We start from the raw sequence: 26,452 nt of genomic DNA, 5'->3' as shown, positions 1-26,452 counted from the left end.
CACACGTGCACATACTCTGCAATAGAGAAGGGAAGCCAGCATTAACAGTAATAGCCCAGATGATAAACAAAAGACTTAGATTTAATCCTAAGGGCTTCTCAGCATCACACACAACAGAGAAGAAGGGGGGAAAAAAAGTTCATAGGAAGAAGGAAGGAAACAGAAGGGAAGAAGAAATGATTGGGGAGGTTGAGGCATGAAGCAGGTGGGGGGTGAAATGGCATGATTTTGGAAAAGAGTGAAGAAATGACAGAGAGTGACAGAACAATCTGCAGCATCTGATGCTTGAATGAGTTTTCATGAAACTGATTAATGGCAGATTAAACCCACCATTCATCCAGTCTACATTTCCAACCTTCTAACATGCCTGTTACTTAGAATCTCTATACCTTTCACACCAAAAAGAGAGAAAAAAAACTTATTTGAATGGTAATCAAGTTTTTGTGCACAAGCAGACAGAGGCTGGGGGCATTATAATTGTGGATGGCAGGCGAGTATGATGGAGTCTGAATGCCAATGTTTCCCTGTGGTCTGCAGCAAACGTCCAATGAACACAATAAAAACCCAGCCTACACACATGCACATGCAAACACTAGTGCACACTCTTTGCCTGCAATGTCAGCAAATTGTAAAAGTCTGCAGAGGCATAGCTGGTCTCACCAAGTGTGAGGGAAAAGAAGCTCTCATGCATGACATCACCCACTCACAAACCAACAAATATGAACAAGAACAGACACACACCTCACAGATTTGTCATCAGTTTCAATACCAGACATGTGAAACCACAGGTGACAAATGACTTTGTCCCGTTCACCGCTTCCAAAGCATGTAGCACATACACATGCACACACAAGGAGCCTAAAAACTGCTTTGGTAACAGCTGGCCAAAGGGTTGCATTGAACCAAAAAAGTTAGACACTGCACTGGTCTTCATAACGTCACTGACAGGTCTTCATGTGGACCCGCCATAATCACCATGTGCCTTGAGTGGGAGAACATTTAGTGGTCAAAGAGAGAGACAGAGAGCAGAAGGAGATGGAGAAACACAAGAGCAGATCTCTTGGGCAGACCTGTCCACGAGAGCAGAGATGCGGCTTCAAAGCCCCTTCAAATCTTATACCCCCTAAAATCAGCGTTCATCACACTCCTATGATCCTTGCCCCACCACACACCCACTTTTAGCAATCACATATGGCTTTAAGACAAGGGTGACAAATGAGTCTTTCCTGTGAGTATCAACTTCCACAGCTACCTTCACTCTCTCCCAGCACTGCCTGTCTTGTGCTCTTCACCCTCTCAGTTAGGCTCACCTCAGGGAAAAATAATAATTTCATGCTGATGGAGCTCTAGTTTAAGGGGGAAAAAACTATCAGGCTTACACTGTAACAGTTATTCCTCAATCTGTGTCAGTTTCATTATAGACAAATGGAAAGAAAAAGTATAACATACACATTTGTTTTACACAGTTTGTTTATTGGATGACAGGAATTTCTGCTTTAAGAAGTTATAAAATGAGATATCCAGCCTATAATTTGATATCAGCATTGCTTATAAATAGCACACTTTTTCAGACACACTCCAAGAGTTGTTTAAATTTTCTCTGAGCTTTTTGCATGTCAGGGCAGCAGAAAGAAAGTGGCGCACATCAAAACAGAATGCTGACTTGTCTGAGGACCGGCAAAAACTTGCATTCTTCACATCCAGCCTAAAAGCCGGCAAGATAGCCTTTTATCAGAATAAGATTCACAATGCTCCCAACACATGACAACTGTTCATGGCGTTTAACTCTCTTCTACCTCCACCACCTGCTCAGCCTCCCAGTGTGTTGACTGCAGAAATGTTTGCTGAAAAGGTTGCTACCATCAGTATCCAATTCACTGAGCCTGACCAGCTCAGCCAACCCAAACCAGCTACTGGTGCCTCACTCTACTCTTTCCACTCTCTAAATGAGGACGAAGTCTCTAAACTTCTAGTCAACTCAAAACCCACGACCTGTCCTCTTGATCCTGTTCCTTCTGACATTCTACAGAACATTCTATCTACTATCAAAACTGCAGTAACCCATATTATCAACTCCTCTCTTAAGTTCGGTGTCTTTCCCTCTGCCTTCAAGCAAGCTTGGGTTACCCCGCTGCTGAAGAAACCCACACTCAACCCAGCTCAGGTTGAAAACTACCGGCCGGTCTCACTGCTTCCATTCATGTCTAAACTACTAGAGCGTGCCGTCTTCAGTCAGGTCTCACAATTCCTCCAAGACAACAACCTGTTTGATCCATATCAGTCTCACTATAGGCAAGGCCACTCTACTGAAACTGCTCTCCTGTGAGTTACTGATTCCCTACGGGTTTACAGATCCGCTGGTCAATCCTCAACCCTTATACTGCTGGACCTGTCTGCTGCCTTTCAAACAGTCAACCATCAGATCTTCTGCTACACACTCTCAGAGCTTGGCATCTCAACATTCATCCTCTTGTGGTTTATGTCCTATTTATGGTTTAAGTCCAGTCTCACAGGAAGATCTTTAGAGTATCTTGGGGTGGGGGAGTGTCCAGATCACATGGGCTGACAACCGGGGTGCCTCAGGGCTCAGTGCTTGGCCCTCTTCCCTTTTCACTATACACCTCCTCACTCGATGCAGTCATTAGCTCTCATGGGTTCTCCTACCACTGCTATGCAGATGACACTTTTCCTTTCCTTCCCACCTGGCAACACAACCGTCTCGATGCAAATATCAGTATGTCTTGCTGATATCTCCGCATGGATGAAGGATCGCCACTTCAGCTAAATCTGTCCAAAATCGAGCTTACTGTCTGTCCAGCTGGTCCTTCCTTACCGCCACAGATAAGCATGAAGCTCGGCTCTGTCATGCTTGTGCCTACGACTTATACCAGGAATCTTGGTGTCATTGTAGACAACCAACTGACCTTTAAGGGCCACGTTACCTTGGTTGCCCGGTCTTGCCAATTTGCTCTCTACATCATCAGGAGGATCAGACCCTACCTGACTGAACACACTGCACAGCTCTTGGTCCAGGCTCTGGTCATTTCACGCATTGACTACTGCAACTCCTTACTTGTTGGCCTGCCTGCTTGCTTAGTTACACCTCTGCAGATGATTCAGAATGCAGCAGTATGTCTGGTCTTCAACCAGCCAAAAAGAGCTTATGTCTAGGTTAATTTAGTTAACCTAGCCTGCTTTAGTAGCCTGTCAGTAAACTAATAAGATTTTTGTGTTGCTTTTGTAATTGGAGAAATAGGCGGATTGGTGTGGCGTCTGCAGTGATGCGGACTCTGCATCGGTCTGTCGTGGTGAAGAGGGAGCTGAGCCAAAAGGCAAAGCTGTGGTAGTGACCAAAAAACAAAATTGCGAATACAAGCTGCTGAAATGAGTTTTCTCCGCAGGGTGGCCGGGCTCTCTCTTAGAGATAGGGTGAGAAGCTCAGTGATCCGGGAGGGGCTCAGAGTAGAGCTGCTGCTTCTCCACATCGAGGGGAGCCAGATGAGGTGGCTCGGGCATCTGGTTAGGATGCCTCCTGGACGCCTCCCTGGTAAGGTGTTCTGGGCACGTCCCACTGGAAAGAGGCCCCGAGGAGGAAGACCCAGGACACGCTGGATGGACTACATCTCTCGGCTGGCCTGGGAACGCCTCGGGATCCCTCCCAATGAGCTGGTGAATGTGGCCGGGGAGAGGGAAGTCTGGGTTTCCCTTCTTAGGCAGCTCCCCCTGCGACCTGACTCCGGATAAGTGGCAGAAAATGGATGGATGGATGGATGGATGGATGGATGGATGGATGGATGGATTAATTTATTTGTAATTTAACCTCTTCATTCCCACCTAATTTTGTGATAATTTCCATTTACTGACATTACCAACTTTCAAAAGTTATAACTGAAGAACTGCAGGATCAAATTTATTGAGTAATGCCTCATTTGAAAGGTAATAAGCTCTAGTTTCATAAAATGACCTCTTTTAGTATGTGGCTGAATATATAACCTGACCCAGATGAGGTAAAATTGAGTTGTAAACCTTTTTTTTCATATGTTTTTTTTTTTTTTTTTTAAACCCATTATTGAATAAATGTAATTTTAAAATGCATAATGCCAGACACAAAGTATTTGCTACATATCCTCTACACTTTATCAGCTACATTTGGTAGAAAATTTAGGCTTCTAGGTAAAACCTTATGGGAGCAATGGACTTTTTAGTCCCATGTTACCAAACCTTTCTGAATTGTGCCAAAGTGTGCATAATAGTTTTACTTATTTCTTTGATACTAAAAAAAATTCCTGAACTATTTAGTTGTTGCTGTATGCAAAACATGTTCATTTTACACAAAATGGATGCCAGTCAAGTCTATATATTCTACTGTACAAGTGTTTTGCACCTCTTTACATGGGTGGCACCCATTTTGATACAAAATGGAGTCACTACTGTATTTTCTACTTTACATGCCATTTAGAAACTCTTTCTATATCATTCTTCCACTGCCTATCCAACCCACAGAATCCATTCTACTTTATCATGTCAAGAATAATCACGGTTAAAAGCGTTTTACAGCATATTATACGCTGTAAAATTATTTAATTTATCCATTTAATTTCCTGCTATATTATTACTACATTCCATTTCATCAACACTAAAGTCATTTAGCATCCCACAAGTTTGCTTATTAGCAGGTTGATGTTAGCTTTGTCAGTTTAGTCAGACAGCAGCTACTCTTGGTGATTAATGGAGAGAAATACCTGTAAGTTAACAACGTTATTTATGTGTATTTAATCTCCTTATATGAAATTTGTGTAGTACTTTATGGTTTATAAAAAATAACAGAGTCACTATGAGGTATTCAGTGGAGCCTTATAAGTAATAGCTACTGAAAATAAACTAACATGGCTAAATGAACATAATTTGTTTTTAAGTTTAAGGTCTAAAGTTGTTTACTGAGTGTTTTTGAAGTAACAAAGAGCTGGTGAAGAAGGAAAATAGGAGAAGATGACGGGATGAAATCTCTGGAGAGAAGTGTGTGTACAGCTTAAAGTAAGCAACTGGCAAAATGAAGAAGAAGTATCTGGAGGAATCAAAAATGATGAAAGGGCAGAAAAAAATGTGGGGATGGAAACAGACGAATGTCTGTTATGTTTCTGAAGGCTAAACTCCAGGGAAATGACCTCATCATTATATTGGTCCAGAGGAGCAAAGCCATGTTGACTTTACACCAGTGGAGTGCGTACACACACACACACACACACACACACACACACACACACACACACACACACACACACACACACACACACACACACACACACACACACACACACACGTATACACTCCCCCTCTGTTGAATTGTGGCCAATAGCATCATGGCCAGGGCGAATCACTTCCAGACTCAGTGACGTCACCTCTGTCAGGTTCACAGGAGGAGCATAAAGCGCACATGTACACACAGCACCTTTCCACCGAAGGGCAACACACTGATCTGTTTTTTTTTTTGTTTGTTTTTTTTATTATACAGAGCCTGTTTCAAGGCTTTTCATTCCAGATCCTTTTGTGAACTCAGAAACAAGCTATCCTCACATCATGTGATGGGTACAACACAAAACTGACAGACTTAAACTCTTGTGGCTGAAAGCCATCAGGCTACAGTCCCCACACAACTCTAAAATACCCATAATAAGGTTTAGTAGCCTGCAGAGGTTAGGGAAAAGGCAGTTGGAAGGTCATCCACTGTTGCTGTGCCAACAACCACCAAGCATTGCAACAGACTGATATGTGGTCAAAAGCTGCCAGTGGCTGTCCTGGGAAGCTTCTAGGTGTCAGTATGCTCAGCATAAATATAGCAGATATTGCTCAGCCAGTAAACATGACTTATATGCTCATATATCAGTAATAAGCCATTCCCTTCTTTTAATTAATCATGTTCTGACAAACAAACTATATATCATGAACAACTGATGACTGGTCCACCTAATGAAAGAAACTGGTACAGATACAGAGGCTGACGCACCTCAGTGCAGCCAGCCTGGGTTCAGATCATTCCCTCCCTGATCCCCTTGGGTATAACTTAAATATTTTCCTTGTACATTTTAACAATCGGTAGGGTCACAAAGACAAACACATTGCTTTAATTAGGGCTGATCTTGTCATTTTAAAACATCACTTAAGGAATTATAATAATACGTATAATAGCTTGTGTAATTTGTATGATGTGTGTGTGTGTATGTGTGTGTGTGAGAGAGCGGTTAGCAGTGGAGGATGTTCGGAAGATGTTTAACTGATGACCCCCTGTTTCCCATCATGTCAAAGTTCACCATGCTACAGGGAAGATAAATGCAATTTGCAAGATGCAATACAGAGTGGATGAAAGCGATAGCCTGTGTGTGTGTGTGTGTGCGTGTGTGTGTGTGTGTGTGTGTGTGTGTGTGTTTGTCTGGTAGGGGCCCACAGAAAGCCTGCAATCAGACAGCTCTCAAATTAGCGCTCCATAACTACATCCTGACCAGGGCTTAGACTTCTGAAATGCTGGAAAGACCTTCCAGACAATCAGACACACACACATGCAGACACATACACTTTTTATCAGTCATTAATCTATCAGGTGTCATTAACAGGGGAGGATGGGCTGATTGGAACCAGAAGGAGACAGAATGATGTCACACAAACACACTTCACTGCCAGAGCTCTCATGTGTCTCCACGTCTCCCTTTCACCCTCATCATCACCAGACACACACACACACACACACACACACACACAGATGTGTGACTGACACATAGACAGATAAAAGTACAGAAGTTAGCTTACAAAGGAAACTCTTATTTCTGCTCCTCTAACATTTGAGCCACAGCGAATGGGAGCTTCAATAAAAAGGGATCTGTCTGAAGTAAAAACTACAAAAAACTCCTACTGCAACAATAACAGAAAATCATTTTATGTGAATAAATGCGTATTTTTAATGAATGAGGCTGTGTTGAGAAGCACAGATGGATTGGCTCCTCACTGCTCCCACCACTCCTCCCGCTATATAACATGAATACACCTTCAACACAAACCTAAACACACATGCTGCGTAGGTATCTGGAGGAAAAGCTATTGTTTAGCAGTGACAGTAATCCCTTTAAGAGTTGCAGTGTTTCCAGACTGAGAATGGATCTCTTTATTAACAGTGACGGAAGATCATTATCTATAAATACAGGCAGGAGCCACTAATAAATCATTTCTCATGGTCCTGATAGAGCACTAACCACAAGGCATTAAGGCATCGTGAAAGCAAACCACACGTTGGCAGGCCGGCTCTGTGTATGTGTGTGTGTGATATATGTGTGTTAGACCATGCCTTGGCAGGCAGAATGATGGGGCTAGTACTGGGATTTTGATTGAAATAACATGCTGTCTTTTGAGCTCCCATTTCAGCAAAGTTTAAATTATAGTGTCTATACAGAGCTGCAGAAAGTCCCTTGGGTACGGAAATAAAAATCAAAAAGAGGGTTTTTCTTCTGTATATCTGAGGACATTCTGCATAAGACCAGGGGGATGTTGCATGACTTCTTCTGAATTATGGCTTCATTGGTGCAGTAGCCACACTAATTAATTTCTCTATTTTTCACATCACATCAAAACCTGGAATTTTTTATTTTTTATTTTTTTTCATGTCTGCAGGTGCAGTGTCACAGCATATCACTGCCAATGGCATTTCGAGAAAGTTTTAACAATTGCAACCCATTTTGTTAATATGAAAACCTCCTGCTCATGTAGTGAAACAGGTTTCAGACTCAATTTTCACTTATCATGTGGCTCAAAGCATCACTCCAAATAATAATTTACCATGCCATTCTAAAAGGTATGTCCACCTTGTTCTGCTGCTTCCTATATGTTTAGAATAAATGTAAAAAAAAAAAAAAAAAAGATCATTGGTAATCCTTCTAAAACAGATACCTGCATATGCTGAATCTAAATAAAAATATCTATTTATTTATTTATAAATTTCCTTCAAAATTAAACATCTTTTCTTTGAACTTATTTCTGATAAATACAGATTTAACAAATGAGCAATTTTCAGACTGAGGAGGAAGACTACCTGAGAGACAAGAGAGAGAGATGGTGGATGATGATTGGATGAATGAGGAAAGTGGAAGCAGCGGAAAAGAGGATGGACAAGGCCTCAATTTAATCGTTGACCCACAGTATATTTTTATTTGTCAGCTGCTGATCAGGAGATAAGGTCTACTCCTGAACAAGATGACACACTTCCTCACTACAGAGCAGAGGTGGTAGTATGAGTGTTATAAAATATAGAAAACAGGAAGACCACATAGATAAAAATACACAAACAGAAAGAAAAACAGCAGCGTTTGCTTTGTGGTTTTTGATAAAATCACACAGAGCTGGTTCCCTTGCATCATGATTTTTAGCTGGTTTTCAGTTCCTCTACTCCACATGGCCACATTGTTGTGAACATGCTGGTTGTTGTAGAGAAATGAGGAGCAAAACTGTAAGAAAACAAATACAAAGAGATTCTGTGTGACAAGTTATGTTGAACATCTGTTTTCTGTTGTCACTGCCACCTCCCTTTCTCATGCACATATCTATTATACGCTGAACAGCCGATCAGAGTCAACTCTCACCGTTGATACAAAAATCATCTGGGAAAAAAAATGTCTGATAGATTTTCTCAGACAATGGCAAAAGAGACAGACATCATGCGTGATGACTGATTTCAGCCTGTATATAAGGTTTAATTTTATTTTAGAAAATGTTCCAACTTTTCTGTATACTTTGTTTGTACATGACACGCCAAGGTGAAATATCTGCACCACTAATGCACAGTTACCATAATAAACAGACCACCATAGGAACCTCAAGGTAAAAGCATAATTTCCACAAATGAGTTTATTTAATCTTTAATTTATTAATATTTTATTTAACCAGGAAATTTAATGCAAGACTTTTATACATGGGGTGGCTTGAGGGTGGGTAAGACTTTATCAGGTGGGGTTATACTAAGAAAGGAAATATATTCCTCTTTCCTATTTTACCATTTCTAGCACACACACATCATCTTATCTTATCTTATCTTATCTTATCTTAACTTATCTTATCTTATCTTATCTTATCTTATCTTATCTTATCTTATCCAAAACACTTTACAGTGAATCTATCATTCATTTAGTCCACATTCATACCTGGTGGCTGTAAGCTACATGTATTGCCACAGCTGCCTTGGGGCAGACTGACGGAAATGTGGCAGCCATTACCAACCAATGCACTTTCATATACCAGTGATGCTGACCCTGGAGGTAAGTAGGGTGAAGTGTCTTGCCCAAGTACACAATGACAGATTGATTGGGGGAGAAGGATTTGAATCACCAACCTTCTGGTTATTGGACGTCTTTCTCAACCACCTGTGTCATTGGTACAGGCCAATGGCTTCTGGTGGCAATGGTTTGACCACAGTGACTTGTGTGACTAACTCCATGCTAGGAGCTGTCAGGGCTGCTGACATTGGGATTGGGGTTTGTCTCGCCCGCATCTGTGTCCTTCCTGTTTACAAAAAGTCAGAAATATCTCCTTTTTTTTCATTCTTATATCATCCTATACAGAATTAGACAGGATACATTTCCCCACATTTAGTTGTAGCTTACTTTAAAATCAACTAGCAGCCTTGCAAGCATCCTGTTTAAATTAAACTGAATCATGTAGCGCTAGCTTAGTCAGCACTAAGAGACGGAGATACTCTTTGAGCATCTTTATGGTTTATTTTCTGCTCCAGTGTGAAAATTTTGATAAACTGAATTGATCTGTAGTCCTTAAATATACTCATTGAAAACTAAAAATGACATAATTTTCCCACATTATCTTTAAACTAATAAAGTTCTACCATATAACTAGATTAGCACTGCTATGTAGCTTCAGGCTAACATCAGATTAATAGCCTTACATAACATTAGTAGTTGTACCTGCACAGGGACAAAATCTCTCGCAGAAATATGTAGCCAGATGTCAACATTTTTAAAGGATGACTGATTAGGAAACTACTTTAGAATTTACTTCTAACTAGTAATGACACTAGAAATCAATGCATGTCTGGAAACTGTCCTCCTCTTGCAGTAACTTGTCAATCACTGGAGGTGGTACCTGGGGTGTCAATCAGATTTCCTTCTAGCTCTTCCCAAAGAGAAATTACCGCTATTGACAACCACTTTAAAAGCTGCGTATGTTTTGTTACAAAATAATATTCATATTAATCAGCTAATCTTATGAAAAGACCAAAACATCAATGGTTTCATTCTGCTAATAAATATTTTCTCTCCTCTGTTCCATGTTCCCTTGACACAAAAAATATGGACAATAGGCTTATTTTAAAGAACACAAAGTTTATAATCTCCTCTTACTAAATATAGTCAAAACAGCCGAAAAATAAAGAATATCTAGTGAAAACAGTCGTCTAAAGAAGGTAGCAGAGTTCCTCTGAACACAAAACATTAATTCCATGCGGAAACATAGTTTTCTTCTTAAAACACATTGCTTGAACTATTTAGGCACAGTACTGTTCTTTAGCCAAGGCAAGAATTTTAATCTTTGGGACTTTTGGCTTGAAAACATAGAATTCTTGCTAGATTAACCGTATTTCCTCCTCTCTTGTTCTTTGCTCAGACTACCCTGTCCACTCTGGCTAACGTGAGCCAGACCAGACTGGCCAAACTCTGACAGTTTAACCCTCCTCTGAGGTCACTCCTCGTCTAACAGCAGCCGCTCCAGCAAAACCTCTTCAGCTCAGGCAAGCCATGTACAACCAATCACACCCTTATCCAAGTTCCTTCTGCAGAGACATGGGAATGAAAGGTCCGATTAGGTCCTGCTGGAAGTATTCAGCACTGAGTCCCCACCCTACCCGTCCCATCATCCCAGCCGACGGCCCCCTCTAACCAACCCTCTCCCCTCAGCCCTGCTCAGCTCTGAACAGTGATTGGCATGTGAATTGCAGTGTGTGGTGATGATAATAAGAGTGCTAACTAGGGCCAGGCTTGGCCTTCCAGCCAGCAGTCAATCCCAGCTGGCACAGCCTGAAAGACAACGGCTGCCACCATCTGAAGAGGCAAATAAAAATGACAAGCTAACTGTTAAAGAACTGCTGATTTTTCACATGTTGCTATAAAAGCTTTTGTAGCTCTGCCAGATTTTCCCCAACCCCTTCTCTCTTTGCATCTAAAATTTCCTTCTTCTTCTCCCTCAACCACATCCAGATATATGAAACCCGTCATTTATCAGTGAAAACTAAAAATAATAACCCTCCGCTGTGGTGCGGCTTCGATGAAAAATATTTGTGTTCAGACCGATTGTTCTCAGAGGGACAAAGACAGAAAAAGACATGTGATTTAGCTTTAATAATTACTACTTCCCTTCACCAAACATGTTAACAGCAAAAAAAAAAAAAAAAAGGAGCTCCCAACACATTACAAATTCCTGCTCAAATTAGCTAAAAATCAAGAGGTGTGTTTAAGCTGTTCATTTTTATTGCTATGTTTTATTCAAACAGTTCAAAATCATGTGCTAGTTGCTCATTATGGTATTAGGAATTTGTACTAACACCTTGTGGATTAGTTTTCCAAACCTTGACATCCTTCTGGATAAAATAATTCCCATTCCTAAATCCCAACTCCCTAAAGCCCTGTGGATGCAGTGCCGTGTTCAATCTGAGTCCTGCTTGGCAGAGTTGCTTGTCTGGGGCACCCATGGTGGAGAAAAACGCTCGGCAGAGATCCCCACATGCAGAGCCTGACTCTCATTATCAATTACGGCTGTTTTTGTTTCTTTTAACCACAAGCATTAACCACACAGTTACTGGCAGTCAGAGCGACAGAGAGAGGGGAAAGACAATTTTCATCAAAAAGAATTAGCTATCCAAACAAGTGAGATAGAAGTGCCATAGATCTGAATTCACAGTTGGCCTTGTGAAAGCATTGTGGACAGATGAAGATCTATATGTGTTTAATGGGAAGAGGGTGAGTAGGAGGGGATAGCTAAAGGCTTAGGAGGAGAAAGAGAGAACAGAGGGAGAAGGAGAAGATAATTCACAACACACTTGTGGTGAAAGGAGGAGGCCGCATCTTGGCAGATATGTTACCCTCCTTTTCTGTTTTCCTCTTGCCCTCATCCCTCGTCACCAGCCTGATCAGGCTGAGGCTGGAGGACCCAGTGAAGGCTGGATGCTGTGGCACATGAGCCATTAAATCTTCCTACACTGTGGGCAGGGGCAGGCAGCAGTACTAGGTCTCATGGCCAGGATCCCTAAATGTCATCAGTGCAGAGAACAGAGGAGCAGCAGAGGGAGGGGAAGTAAAGTAACACATGTACAGTTTTATTGCTTGAAATAACTTTGGAGTGATCTCTTGCATGAACAACTGGAAGTACACAAATCAAATGGTTAATTAGTCATAAAAAGTTGCCTATTTTGCAATTATTAAGTATCTGTTGGAAAAAAAAAGAACAACTATCAGACCAAGTTTAATAGAACTTCAGTTCTTTAAAGACCTGGAGGCAGATAAAGTCTTTACATTTGAATGTGCCCTCTGGTGGTCATGCGAACAGCTGCCTGTAAGGGGTGAAAATGGTGGACGTGACAGTGATGGTTGTGCAATAAAGAGAATGTATTTTTGTCAAAACCTGCAAACTAAATCCATGCATCTATTTTTCCAACTCCACATCCCTGGGCCTCCCTGTGTGGCAAATATGTCATTGAGAAGCAGTTGGTTGTAATGTTCCCTCTAACAAAGACCCATGGTTGAACACTGAGCTGCTCCATTCACCTCTTTAAGTTCTGACCAAACCCCTATTTACAGTTTCTCACACCTCCTGCAGATGCACGTGCCTCATTGAGCATGATGCTGCCACTTGGGGGCAGCAATCAGAAATATGTTGGTGGTGTCGGATGCTCTTGGTTAGTGCTGTTGTTGGTGTTTTGTGTATAAAACACAAAGAATAATATTTGCTTTGTGATGGAGTTAAATTATCATTACATTTTCTTCATGTAGAAGTTCATACGTCATCACAGCCATTGTGGCAGCAGGACAGAACATGTAAGAGAAGCTGTTTCTATAGCAACGTTAGCAACAAGACACTCAGATCAGCAAAAACAAGACAAGTTACATTAAGACTTTGACTATGTACAGAATCACAGTACTATATACTGTGAGTCTCCAAGTTTACAACATGAACTGTTGGACATTAACTGATGTCATGTAACTGTCCAGTCCAAAATTTAAAGTGCAAAACATTTAAACATTATTTATCTTTTCATTAAGTCACTTTTCAGGTTTTTGGGAAAGTACTTTTTCCTGACTTGTTTGTCCTAAGGCTGCAGGTCTCCGACAATATACTGCAAAAGGTTTTCCGGCTGCGGCTGGAGATGAAGACAACAGAGCTGCTGCTACTGTGTGCTTGAGCACAGATAGCGGAAATATTTAAGTTCTGGTACTACTAGTCTCAGTGCTGCATTTGACACGGTCGACCACAACATCTTACTAGACTGACTGCAAAACTGGGTAGGACTTTTTGGCACTGCAATAACTGGTTTGAGCCCTGTTTAAAAGACAGGGGCTATTTTGTGTCTATAGGTAACTATAAATCTGAGCAACCAAAATAACCTGTGGAGTTCCCCAAGTCTCCATCCTGGGGGCACTGCTATTCAACATCTACATGCTGCCACTCACTCAAATTATGGAAGACAACAAAATATGTTACCACAGTTATGCTTTCCAAGTCTATTTATGGTGGGCTGCTCTAATTTTGAACATATTTAAGGAACTCCTGTTAAAAGACCATTACAGTAATCCAGCCTACTGGAGATGAATGCATGGATGAATTTTACGTTAGTTTGTTGTTAATGGACATGTAATTGAGGCTAATTTTGTCTTCCCTTTGGTAAAAGTGTAACAACCCGTTGTCCCCAGCCTATGTCCCATCCATCTTCATGTATGTCTGCACTTCTGAGAAAAGAAGGCAAAAGAATGATCTGGAAAAGTTTGAAAGACGACAGCAAGCGAAAAAGAGAAAAGTACAAATTACATTTAAGTTTTTAAAAATGGTCTTGTTCATTCAAGAAGAAATACAAAAATATTGTTCATGTGTAACTGGGAGAAGTCAAATAATAAGTTTATATGCAAGTCGTGCTTTATCTGAAGCAGTAAATGAACAAAACATTCTCACAGTGTAAATGCGACCGCGACGAACTGGTTGGATATTCGACAAATTCAACCTCCACCTTGGATCACCACAGTGATGGCAGTTTTCAGTTGTAATGAAAAGCGGGACATGCATTTTTCTTTGTGGTCTCAATAAACAAAACAGTCTTTAAATAGCAATCTTTTCTCACAGTTATTTTTAGTAACGTTAACCCCTAAATATATCACCAGGACATCCCTAATTTTTACATCGCATTAACGTTTTCTGCATCTGCTGCTTTCTTACTCGGGTTTGACATGAAGAGGAAATAATTTGTTTGCTTTGTCTGACACCCATCCTATCATGAAATATCTATAAGCCTCTAATCTGAATTGTATAATTTTAATTCTGCCCCTGTGAAGTGCAACTGTTGATTGCCTAGGAAGTATGTCCAGTAAGGTGAATCGGGTTGCAAAATTTCCATCAGTTGGATGCTTTGGAGTGTTTTTAACCAGGAATTTGGTAAACCATATGGATTATGGGCACCCATAAGTGCCTGTTTTTCATAATATTGCTTTCTGACCTGACCACATAAGTGCTGAACTGGTTTGGAATGTGTTAAGTCCTCTAGCTAGTGCCATCCCTGATGAGAAACAGTTAAAGTCACTATAGTGGGACCAGGGTCCCAGCTAGCTTTTTGCCACCCAAAGTAGTGGAGTAAATGAACAGTGTTACGTCAGTTAGAATAGTCCATACACAGATTATAGTCCATACACTGCCCTCACAGATCTCCCTAAAAAGTCCATCAGACAGCTGCAGTTAGTCCAGAACTCTGCTGCTCGAGTCCTCACCAAGACCAAGAAAAGTAGATCATATAACTCCAGTCCTCAGCTCTTTACACTGGCTTCCTGTCTGTCAAAGAATTGACTTCAAAATCCTGAAATTTACAAAGCACTGAATGGTTTAGGACCAAAATACATTCAGGATCTTCTGGTTTATTATGAACCAACCAGATCCCTCAGGTCATCAGGGTCAGGCCTACTTTCTGTTCCCAGAGTCAGAACTAAATGTGGAGAGGCAGCGTTCAGCTTTTATGCTCCTCACATGTGGAACAAACTCTAAGAAAACTGCAGGTCTGCTGAAATGCTCGGCAGTTTTAAATCAGGGTTAAAACTACTGTTAATACCTCACACAGGAACTTTATTTCTTGCATTTTATATATTTTATTTTAGCTTTTTTCTTTCTGTTTTTATTTTTTTTTATTTTTTTTTTATTTTTTTTTCCTGCACCCCGATGTAATACTTTTAATGTTTTATGTAAAGCACTTTGAATTGTCTTGTACATGAAATGTGCTCCAAATAAACTTGCCTTGCCTTTCACTCGACATTTATTGGCAATATGTTCCATAGAGTAGGATATCTGAACAATCAGATTTTATTATTCTTATTTTAACAGAAAAAACAGGTTAAAATAATAATAATAATAACAATAACAACAAAAATAATAATAATAATTCAACCATTCACACACACTACCTCCTGAGGAGAATTTAGAGTGACCAATTAACCTAACATGCATGTCTTTGGACATGTTGGTCTTCTTGCTGTGAGGCTACTACTAATAATAATGGTGCTACAAAGATAATAATGTATTACAGCAATATTAAAAGCTTCTAAAATAGTTTTCGATTGGGGTTTCTACAGAAGCCAAGGCAAAGAAAACATTTATTCCTGCACAGCAAGACTTTCTACATGGATTGGACTGCCTGGGAGATGCTGTGCACCTCAGGCAGAGGTACAACACACAGGGTCTGAGCAGCAGATGTGAGATGTGATATTTTACATGCACACACATCATATAGCTGATGACAAGTCAGGGTCAAAAGAATCCATCACTCTGTAATCAGTCATGTTGTGAAATGTTCTGTTACCTGCCTTTGTTTGGTTCTACTTTTTCATCTTTCTTCACAGGATGGACTGGAGAATAGAAGCAGTAATGTCAGTAAATAACAAACAGCTCAACATACATCAAACTCACACATTTTTCAAGTTCATGTGCATTAAAAACCAGCTATGAAAACGATTAGCACATCATGGTCGCAGAGTGGTTTTTTCCAGGTGAGCCTTCACTCATGTCCAAAACGGAGAACTCGCATCCCATTAGTGCCATAATGCACTAAGTGTTTACAGCATTTTACATTTAAACACTCTGCAAATGTCACAGCAGACGGGCGGTGGAAGTTTGACATTTGGCAGTGAGCGGGCATCCGCTCAAGCAGCCAGCACCCTGAAAAACTCTCTCACACACACATTCATACACACTAACAGCTCAGCGTCAGGATCCAACTTAAAACAAACCATCAGGGGGCCTGTCACATCCATTCAGCAGTGAGAAACAGACAGGCCTGTTTATAAACACACAAACACTGCAAGCTGTGAGTGTGCACATGTACAGTACAGGCACATGCCTACTGTGAGTTCACAAGTGGTCGTGATTACTCACTGGACACCGGCCTACAGTTACACACACACACACACACACACACACACACACACACACACACACACACACACACACACACACACACACACACACACACACAAACAAACACTTCAGCCTCACAAGTGAAAAGCAAATAGAGTTAAAGTTACTTGAAAGGCCTGTGGGCTTCAATAGCAAACCAATTATTTGCAAATGATTATTAATTAGGCCGTAGATGCAAGTCAACAGCGTGCCAGCGAGCCTGAAGGCCAAAATGATGGGAAAGCCTAATTGCAGCTGATCATCAAACTTCCGGATTAATGGAAACCTGAGGCCTCTGCCAAATTGGATTTGAAACTCTCGTTTCCGCCAAGCGCTCCTATTGTGTTTAATAAGAGGAAACATGTGTGCCAAATATCCCTGAAAGGGACAAACGCAAAATTTGCGCTGCAAACAGAAAACAACGACATGGAGCTTCCTGTTGTTCCTAACAACGGCAGGCGGAGAGGAGTGTGTGTCTGTGTGTGTGTTTGTGTGCGCGCGCACATCACCAATCTGTTGAAATCTTGTAATCCCATGAGGAAGATTTATGAGCCGACTGCTGACGACAGGACGGAAAAGTCTGTCAGACGTGTGTGGATGGAACTACCTGTCTATCAGTTTATTGCCCCTTACTTCTGTTACAGACAGCAGAAGGTCTGCGCGCGCAAAGTCAAACTATGTTGAGTTTTTTTTTCTCCCTCTTTTTCAAACCAAGGCGGATGTCTTAGATGCGCTCTGTCACAATTTTTCTAGAAAACGTCAAGTTGGTGATGAATAAACACAAATCCTAAAACAGGTTATGATGACGGAGAACATGTGATTCCGGTTGGTCATAGTTCTCCATTTCCCGGCTGTTGTCAGAGATTTCCATCACCAACCAAACCAAGCGTGCCGTAAACACAGCCCTCATTTGTTTTCTCCTCGGAGCAATTACACCATGTGATTTAAAAACATTTTAAATAAAGCCTTCGTTGAGTTTTATTTGTGTAAAGCAGATCTATTTCATGTTGAGCAGTAATGTAATAATCCCGAGCTGTCATTACAGCCCAGATCTTCCCCCTGGTGCGCCAAAGTCCATCTGATCTGCGCGTTTATGAGAACCAGACTGGCGCACGCCCCTCGCCGGGCACAACAAATCCCACTTCTGTGATGGGGAAACGGGAGACAAGAAAACGCTTGAAGGAAAGTCTTCATATTAATATAGGAAACGCTAAGTTCAACAGAAAAGCAGCGAGTTTCAAGAAGACATAGCTTCCAGATGGCCCGAGTTAACAGACTTAAATATTTGTGCTTTGACTCTCCTTCCAGAAACTCCCCAAAATCCATTTTATTTATATATCGGCTAGTTAAATGGAGGGACGCAACTTGAAAGACTTGTTTCTAGTTTAAAATATTGCCTTGAGGAAGAAATGGCACTAAAGAAACACTGAAGTCACATTCCAGATTCCACTTCAGACCATCAAACCACTTATTTTGCGGTTCTAATTTTTCACATTTAAGTCTGTATTTAAATTAGATTAAATGTCAAAATACCTTTTCATTTTAATAAATACTCCTGAGCTTATTGACTTGAAAGTGTTATCAGCTGACAGTGGCAGATCGCCCGTATGATGCTCATTCCGGTTGTCCTGGAAACCCAGAAACGACCAGGAGCAAGCGCACACTGTAAAAAACATCCCTCATTTCTTTAATCTTCCTAATTTCTTTAACACAAAATGAAATTGAAGCCAAATCAACACATTTTAGTTAACAATAACTTGACACAGATGTGTAAAAAAATCAGCTAATAACCGCTCGTTACTAATTTGCCTCATTTGGTTGTTTACAAAACGCAAAAGTAATAAACTCACTTGCTTTTAACAGAAAATTTCACTATATAGTGTGGTATTTTCTTGTTTATTTTAATCAAATTGATCTTAAGATTGATTTAGATAGACACTTTTTGCAGCGCATGACCGTGTAAAGGAATGCATTATTCCCTCCCTGTCCGTGACGCGCAGAGGAGCCAGAGGAGCGAGTCCTCTGTGAAGCAAAAAGGGGAGACGCTGAAATGGATAAAGGGGGAGAGAGGGAAAAAATGCAGCGAGGAGGAGAGGCGTGCCAATAATCAAGGATTTTGGATGAGAACGCGCGTCTCGGAGAACACATGGAAACGCAACGGATCAATTACGCAGCGTCACGGGACCGCTGACTGAGCTGGGACTCCGAACTTTGCGCGGGGCAAAGTGAAAACTCAGGCGGATAAATAAGTGGAACATACGGCGTGTTTTCCGCCAGGATGCAGGACCTAAGCTCGCGAGCTCACGCCTTTTCAGTGGATGCGCTGATCGGGAAGCCCTGCAAGAGGATGAAAGTGTCGGAGAGACATGAATCAAGTTTAGCTGGAGACACCGGAGGAGACGGGAGCATCTTCACTGGTGAGATAAGCGGCAGTTGAGAGAATTTTCACAATTTAAACTTATAACCCAGATGACTATGTGAAACAAAATGACTAGTCTGAAATATTTAAATGGGATGTTTTAACAGGGACTCAAGGCTTATAAATTTTAAATTGTAATCGTCTCAAATTTAATTCTCAGCATCACCACGCTGAAAAAAGAGAAAGGAGATTAAAAAAAGTTTGACTTCATTTAATATTTACCATCACGCTCAGGCTTTTTTAAAAATCTTCCCAGGCCAGCACGAATATCTCACCAGCAGGATGAAGCAAGAATTTTCAACACTGAGGAGGCCAGGAGACATCTCCAGCGACCCGCCAGGACACACCGCCAGTTCTGGGACAGAGGACTTAGACCAGGTCGGCGAGGAGAGCAAGCCGATGGAGAGCGAGTGCCAGCCGGACAGAGAGGTCCGAGTAGAGCTGCAGGGCTCAGAGCTGTGGAAGAGATTCTATGAGATCGGAACTGAGATGATCATCACTAAAGCTGGCAGGTATTAATTCTGGAGTCTATTTTATTTCCAATTTTGTCAGCATATTGTAAACTGGTCATTGGGTGCCCTTTACGCAGCTTCTCTATTTTCTCTTTTTGCCGAGTTGTCACCGAGCTTATTCACGTTAGGCTTCTGGACATCCTTAATTGGTCTAAGTGTCAAAATGTCAAATTCAAAAGCCATAAATCATTATATATATATATATATATATATATATATATATATATATATATATATATATATATATATATATATTGCATTTTATTCCAAATCTCATTCGTTCCGCGTTCAGTTGACTGTTAGAATAAAAAGAGGTGCAGTAGTCATTATCAGTGCCATGCATATTTACATAAAACCGTACTGCTGTTACAGGTGTGTATTTATCAGGAGTAAAACTCTTTTAACGCTTCGCAGCCAATCAGAAAGCAGAGAAACTGTCAGTTTTACAGCAAAGTTTAAACAAATTAGTTATCAGTACTTCACGAGGCAAGAAGTGAAATAGCTGCGCGTGATATCTATGTGATGCATTTTTAATGTTTAACTAATACTTTCGAGCAAAAATAAATAAATAAATAAATAAATAAATAAATAAATTTCTTTAATCTTTTGGAACTGATATAACAAGAAACAAGGCGTTTTATGTAAGGTAGGGCCTCAGGTGCACTAAAAATCCCTGAAATCTGAAGTCTAAACTGGATTAAATTAACTATATCTTTTGCTTTCAAAGAGATATGTATGTGGTCAGAGAAGTTACCATGTTCTTTTGTGTTGACTTATTTTGACATAGTTATAACCGGATCCGTTCATTCAATTAGCCTACCGACAACACAGGCTATAAATCTCGGCTGTGAGGTTGTTCTCGCGGCTTCTCATGTTTCCTGAACTCTCATCTAAACCTTGTCGATACATTTTAGTCGAGTTTACATGATTTCTCTCTGATTATTTTTGTGTAATTAAATAGGATAAAAATTAGGTCAATCTTTATTGAAGAAAAAAGCTCTCTTGTTTGTAATGATGACGATGCGCTGCGCTCTTCTCACTTCTCATTAGGAGAATGTTCCCTTCTGTGCGCGTCAAAGTGCGCAATCTGGACCCTTGTCAGCAGTATTATGTCGCCATGGACGTCATGCCAGTTGACTCCAAGCGCTACAGGTGCGTGTTAATTCGCGCTTAGTATTTTATCTTTTTGCCCCAAAACCTACTGACTTCCGCGTCTGCGCTTTTCTCAGGTATGTGTACCACAGCTCACAGTGGATGGTGGCCGGAAACACCGACCACTCGTGCATCTCTCCACGGCTCTACGTCCATCCTGACTCACCGTGCACTGGAGAGACGTGGATGCGTCAGGTCATCAGCTTTGACCGGGTCAAGCTCACCAACAACGAAATGGACGATAAGGGGCATGTAGGTAACCCACGTGCTCCTTCCTGTCCTGTGCTGATATTTAAGAGAAGGCAGATCAGCTGGGACTTTTAATAAAAACTGATGGGAGGTGGATGTGTGTCTCATTTTATTCCTTCCATGTGCTATAATATATCGATTTATAACAGGACACATTTAGAAATCAGATCATGTCTTTATAGCTGAAAGTGCTGTAAAGCAGCAGAGTAACAGCCCAATAATATTTTTTATTCTCTGAGTTTGCAACATCATATTATCTCTTACAAAAAAAAAAAATTAGCTCGTTTTGGTTTTAACACTCATGAAGTTTATTTTTTTCATCTTAAAAAAATGCTTTCTGGCTCTAAATGAACGGTCTAACTCCTTTGTAATGAGGATAGTTTGTCACCTCTGAATCTCCATATATATATATATATATATATATATATATATATATATATATATATATATATATATATATATCTTTTAACTCAACACTTCTAAGTTCAGTCAAACTGCACATTTCTGTTTATGTCACTACAGACTTTATCAAATGAGAGAAATGAATGCACACAATAACAGCCATACAAATTTATTTGAAATAAAATGTAATTCATTAACTTTTTTTGTCAAATTCAAACTATTATAACAGGTCCCATGAAATGTTTATTATTGATTCAGAGGGAGCTTTTTTTTTTTTTTTTTTTTTTTTTTTTTTTTTTTACCAGATCAATATCTTATTAATTCCCTGTTTTATCAACTTGTGTTCATCTGTGTTACTATTTCTACTGAAATGAAGAAGAAGAAAGTCTTTTGTGAGTATTTTAAAGTTGAACAAATTTGACTCAAAGCAAATATTTATTTTGATTAGTTGAGCAACAAAAAATTGATTAGTTAATTCATTGTGCTTTTTTTTGACAAAATGGGTGATTTAAATGTATTTATTTATTTATTTATTTGACCATTTAAAAAAAATTACAGCTCTAACCATTCTTTTTAATCATTTATTCATTTTAAAAGTAAAAATCAGAATCAGAATGGGACTTTATTGCCAAGGAGGTTTGCACATACAGTGAATTTGTCTTGGGCTGGAACTGCTAACAAAACAAATCAGAGAAAAAACATATGTACAAGGTGTTAAATATAAACATATTTAAAAAGCATAAAAATGTGCACATCTATTAAAAGGTTTTCACACAAAATAAATATAAATATAGATAAAGGTTTTTAGCGTAAACGCTCGGGAATGGAACCAAGCAGGGGAAAATTAACTTAAAAAAAATATCAAATCAAATAAAAAATAAACTGAATGAACAGCAGAACATTCCCCATATTTTGCTTCTGGTTTCTGGTATAATGATGATAAAAATGTTTGAGCTTTATAAAATTTCAAACATCATCCTTATCTTTTGCTCTCCAGATTATTCTTCAGTCGATGCATAAATACAAGCCGCGTGTGCACATCATCCGGCACGACCCTCGGATGGACTTGTCTCAGATCCAGTCGCTGCCAGCTGAAGGAGTGCACAGCTTCTCTTTCCCAGAGACTGAGTTCACCACAGTCACAGCATATCAGAACCAACAGGTAACACTCACTGAAACTTTATTCATCATCCGTAAAGCCATTAAACACTGTGACATAATTAGAAATAACAGCACTGAGTTTGGAAGACATGTACATTTTTATTCTAAAAAATGTTTATTAATTTCCTTTATATGTTTGAAGAAAAAAGAGAGAAAGAGAAATTGATAGAAATTGGCCAACAACCCATTTATCCATTGAATATTTAAGAAAATATTCATAAAGCAGATGTTAAACTTTGTAATAATTGGTATGAGGCTTCTTGACCTCCTGTAAAAATATATGAATCTGCACATCGTGAAGCTGATGAGGGTCCATATGGTTTCAGTGATATCATAAACTCAGTGTCCTTGCTTTCTGTTTGGCCAGTTGCTCAGACAGGGTGTGTGTGTGTGTGTGTGTATTACCGTGCCGTGGAGCTGACCCTGTTGTTGGCTGCCATTCCTGCAGTAACAGAGCCGTCTGCAGGGACTGCCAGCTCTTTTCATCAGGGCTCATTTTACTATCAGCGTACATATTAATATAGAAACTCAGTAACAAGTTATGACTGCACCCACTGCTGGAGTCCACAGACTATTAAAGCAGGGAATAAAACTGTGTGATCCCTAAGCCTCCTCCGTCCCCTGTTTGACATGGCTGATCGCCGTGAGGGGCTGCTGGGAGGTGCAGTGCCCGTGGGGGGATGCTCTGCCACTCTCCATGCTGTAAAGCTGAGCTCATTGTTAGCTTAACACGTCACCGGCTGACACATTCACTCTAACCCATGTCTGTTCTTCTCTCCTGGGCAAGATCACAAAACTGAAGATCGACAGGAACCCCTTCGCTAAGGGCTTCAGAGATCCAGGAAGGAATAGGTACAGAAAATGTCACTGGACACTGAACTTCAGCACTTTTACTTCTAAGCTCAGAAAATTCTCCACTAAAGGACCCAAGAGGGATTTTAAGTTCAACCACTGAAATGTGAAACCACGTAAAACCTTCAAATAAAGTTGAACTGTGTAGTGCAGAATTTCACACCCCTCAGAACCTATATTTAAATCCTTGGAATAACACTTTTCATTGCTTTTACAGTATATATATATGTGTGTGTGTGTGTGTATGTGTATAGGGGGGTTTTGGATGGCCTCTTGGAGTCATATCCCTGGAGAGGCCCTCTCAGCTTGGACTTCAAGCCCTTTGCCATACAGCTCCAAGGTACCTGATGTTCCCTCGTCTCCTCTGGTCTAAGCTGAGATTTGTTTTTTGTTTAATGTTGTGATTTTTGATGTCTGTCCACAGGCAGCTCGGGATCGCTGACTAGCAGCGTAAAGAGCCTTCTCCCTTTTTCTTCATCACTTCTCCCACTCCCCTGCCAGGACGCTGCACTACAGGCCCTCACTTTCCCCCTGTACGGCAAGACATCCACCATCTCCCCCTCCATCTCCCCGCTGCCCAGCAGGGCCTTCTCCTCTCTGGGAGCAGACAGACTGAGAGGCCTCCCGCCGCTTCCTCCACTAACAGACCTCCCACTTCTCTCCATGCTGCAGGGAAAGAAACACCCCCAGTGTAGAGACCCATGTCCTCACGGCTCTCCAGGGAGCCCCCCTTCCCTCCTCCCCTTTCACAACCCTCTCAGCCCGCAGGGGTCCTCTCTCCTCCCTGATCTCTCCGACACTTCAGGCCCCTACTGTCTTTACCGCTACAGTTTTCCCCTGAGCCCCCAACTCACTGCTATTTCCCGGCATGCTAAGCTAGCCGAAGACTCCACAGACTTTATGCTGCGACAGTCTCCGTGGCACCCGACCCCCAACCACTGCTTCTGACAGCTGGAGCGCTCTTCAGGGCTCCAGCCCATCGAGTGTCACAAACCAAAGCTCATTGCAACCGAACATGAAGGGCTGATTCTTGATCGATCGAAGCTGAAAGGAGAAATGTGCCTGTGAGGACTTTTTTATTGTTTTGTTTTGTATTTAAAACCTGATTTCTACACTCTGTTGGATGTATCACCACAAAAAAGAAAAACTCACCCAGAACCAAACTATCTGGGATAAATAGAAACATTTCTGCCAAGGCAGAATATAGATTTTCACTTTGGACTTCCTGAGATATTTCACTGCCTTTTTTAAATCTTCCTGAAAGGCTTTTTACCAAAGAGCATCAGCACTGTGTCAAAGGACTCTTTCTGAACATGACAAGCACTGTTAAAATGACCACAAGTGCCCATTAAAGTGTATTTCGTGTTTTGGTTAAGATCAAATAAGCTCAAAATGTAATTTTTCCACATAAACCAATATGTACAACAAGTAAATCAACCAAGCAGATGTGCTCCTGTGCAACAGGAAGTGACTTTGAATAAGACATGATGTTAGAACATTGTGAAGCAGTATTTACTGATATTAAGCAAAAGTGTGTTTTCTGTTTACTCTGAGGAGTCCGTGTCAGACTCCACCAACAACTTGAGCCCATCAGGTTGCTCTGTGATTTTCGGGGGAATAGCAACAGCTGCCAGAATTCAGGCAGCCAGTTTCCATTCCTGTACTTTATTACCATTAATAGGACTAATCAGAGACGTATGGAGGTGAATCGGTTATGCTGAAGAGACTGTTATTTGCTGCAGTTTGACTGTAACAAAACTGGAACAAAGACCTTTGCTTTCTGTAACAGTCCGAATCTGTGCCATTATTGTTATAGTTGTGTTGTAGAATTGTTTCAGAGTCAAAAGTACATGAAAAACTTTCTTTGTCATGTGGCTTTCAGAAAACAGAAACAGTAATTCTCAAGCTTCGGTGGGTAAAATGAAAACCTCTCACTACTGTTGGGCCAACATCACACTGTGTTCTCTTGTCTGTACCAAAGAAGGGCCACACCCATTCAGCTGCTGATGTGATAATTTGTGCCTTCAGCTCAGACTCTAAACCCAGCACCCAATTCTCTCTCTCCGCAGAGAAGCGGTTTAGGCAAAGCGCGGGGGAAATGGCCTGTTTCCCCACAAACGGTCATAACCAAACAGCAATTTACTTGTCATAGCTGAGCACTGTGGCCGGCTAACGTGCCCTGGACATGGAAATAGCAGGAAGGAGTTAATTTGGGGACTCGGGCAGGGGATGGCCCACATTTTAACAAGAGGTCAGGTGCACCGCTATCAGACAGCCTGTCCTTTGTCTGCTGGCAGACATGGTCTTTGCTGGTTATTTGATACTGGCTGTCATTTCAATGTTTGCCAATGTAGGACAATCATTTTAAACTCCCAACTAATTCCTGATCTTTCAATTAGACAAATTGCTTTCATACCAGGAGAGCTGAACTTTGCACCTGCCACTTTCCAGCATTGTCAACCAGACACTCCAAATACCATCATGATGTATTGTAACCTTCAAAGATGTAGTTTGCAAGATGAGCTGTTTGTGTGCAGTGTGCTTGCAAGCATTTTGTAACAGTGTCCAATTTTGCAACGGGTGGTATTAAATTAAAGAAAGTGCACAGTGTTGTGAAACAAATATTTATACATATAGGCACATATTTGATTTTACATATAAAAGCTAGTCAGCATAGCTTTTCTCTAAATATCACAAAAAACTGCATGTCTAATGACCCCTTTCAGAACATACTATGATGTTTATCTGTTCAAACACTGAAAGGAAGAACAAGCTGGAAGTTATTTAGCAGCTGTTTTTTATGGCTCACTGCAACATTTTTGTTCTTACTCTTCACATGCTAATGCACACTAGACCCCAAAGCTGGCTGAAAGTGACTGTTGAGTTCACCTTTTATCAGCCTGCTGATGATGAATATCCACGGCTGTTCCTTCACCCACTTTGTGAACATGCTATAAAATGTGTCAACATAATTCTCGTGTAGGTGGTGGCTGAAATAACATGGAAACTGTGCTGATCTAAGTTT

General features: G+C 40.7%; 1 protein-coding gene across 1 annotated transcript; it reads left to right on the top strand.

The window, feature by feature from the left end:
- Window positions 1–17,482: 17,482 nt before the first annotated feature.
- Window positions 17,483–25,218, top strand: tbx22 (T-box transcription factor 22). The gene is given in 9 exon segments (XM_041989753.1): window positions 17,483–17,496; window positions 18,877–19,097; window positions 19,356–19,611; window positions 20,662–20,763; window positions 20,841–21,015; window positions 22,412–22,576; window positions 23,363–23,427; window positions 23,682–23,767; window positions 23,852–25,218. Coding segments are annotated over 9 exon segments (1,608 nt in total). The 3' UTR covers window positions 24,376–25,218.
- The last annotated feature ends 1,234 nt before the right edge of the window (window positions 25,219–26,452 follow it).

This window comes from Melanotaenia boesemani, chromosome 7 (genome assembly GCF_017639745.1).
Source record: "Melanotaenia boesemani isolate fMelBoe1 chromosome 7, fMelBoe1.pri, whole genome shotgun sequence".
Taxonomy (NCBI): Eukaryota; Metazoa; Chordata; class Actinopteri; order Atheriniformes; family Melanotaeniidae; genus Melanotaenia; species Melanotaenia boesemani.
Note: the sequence above shows the minus strand (reverse complement) of the source record. Positions and strands in the feature narration are given on the sequence as shown.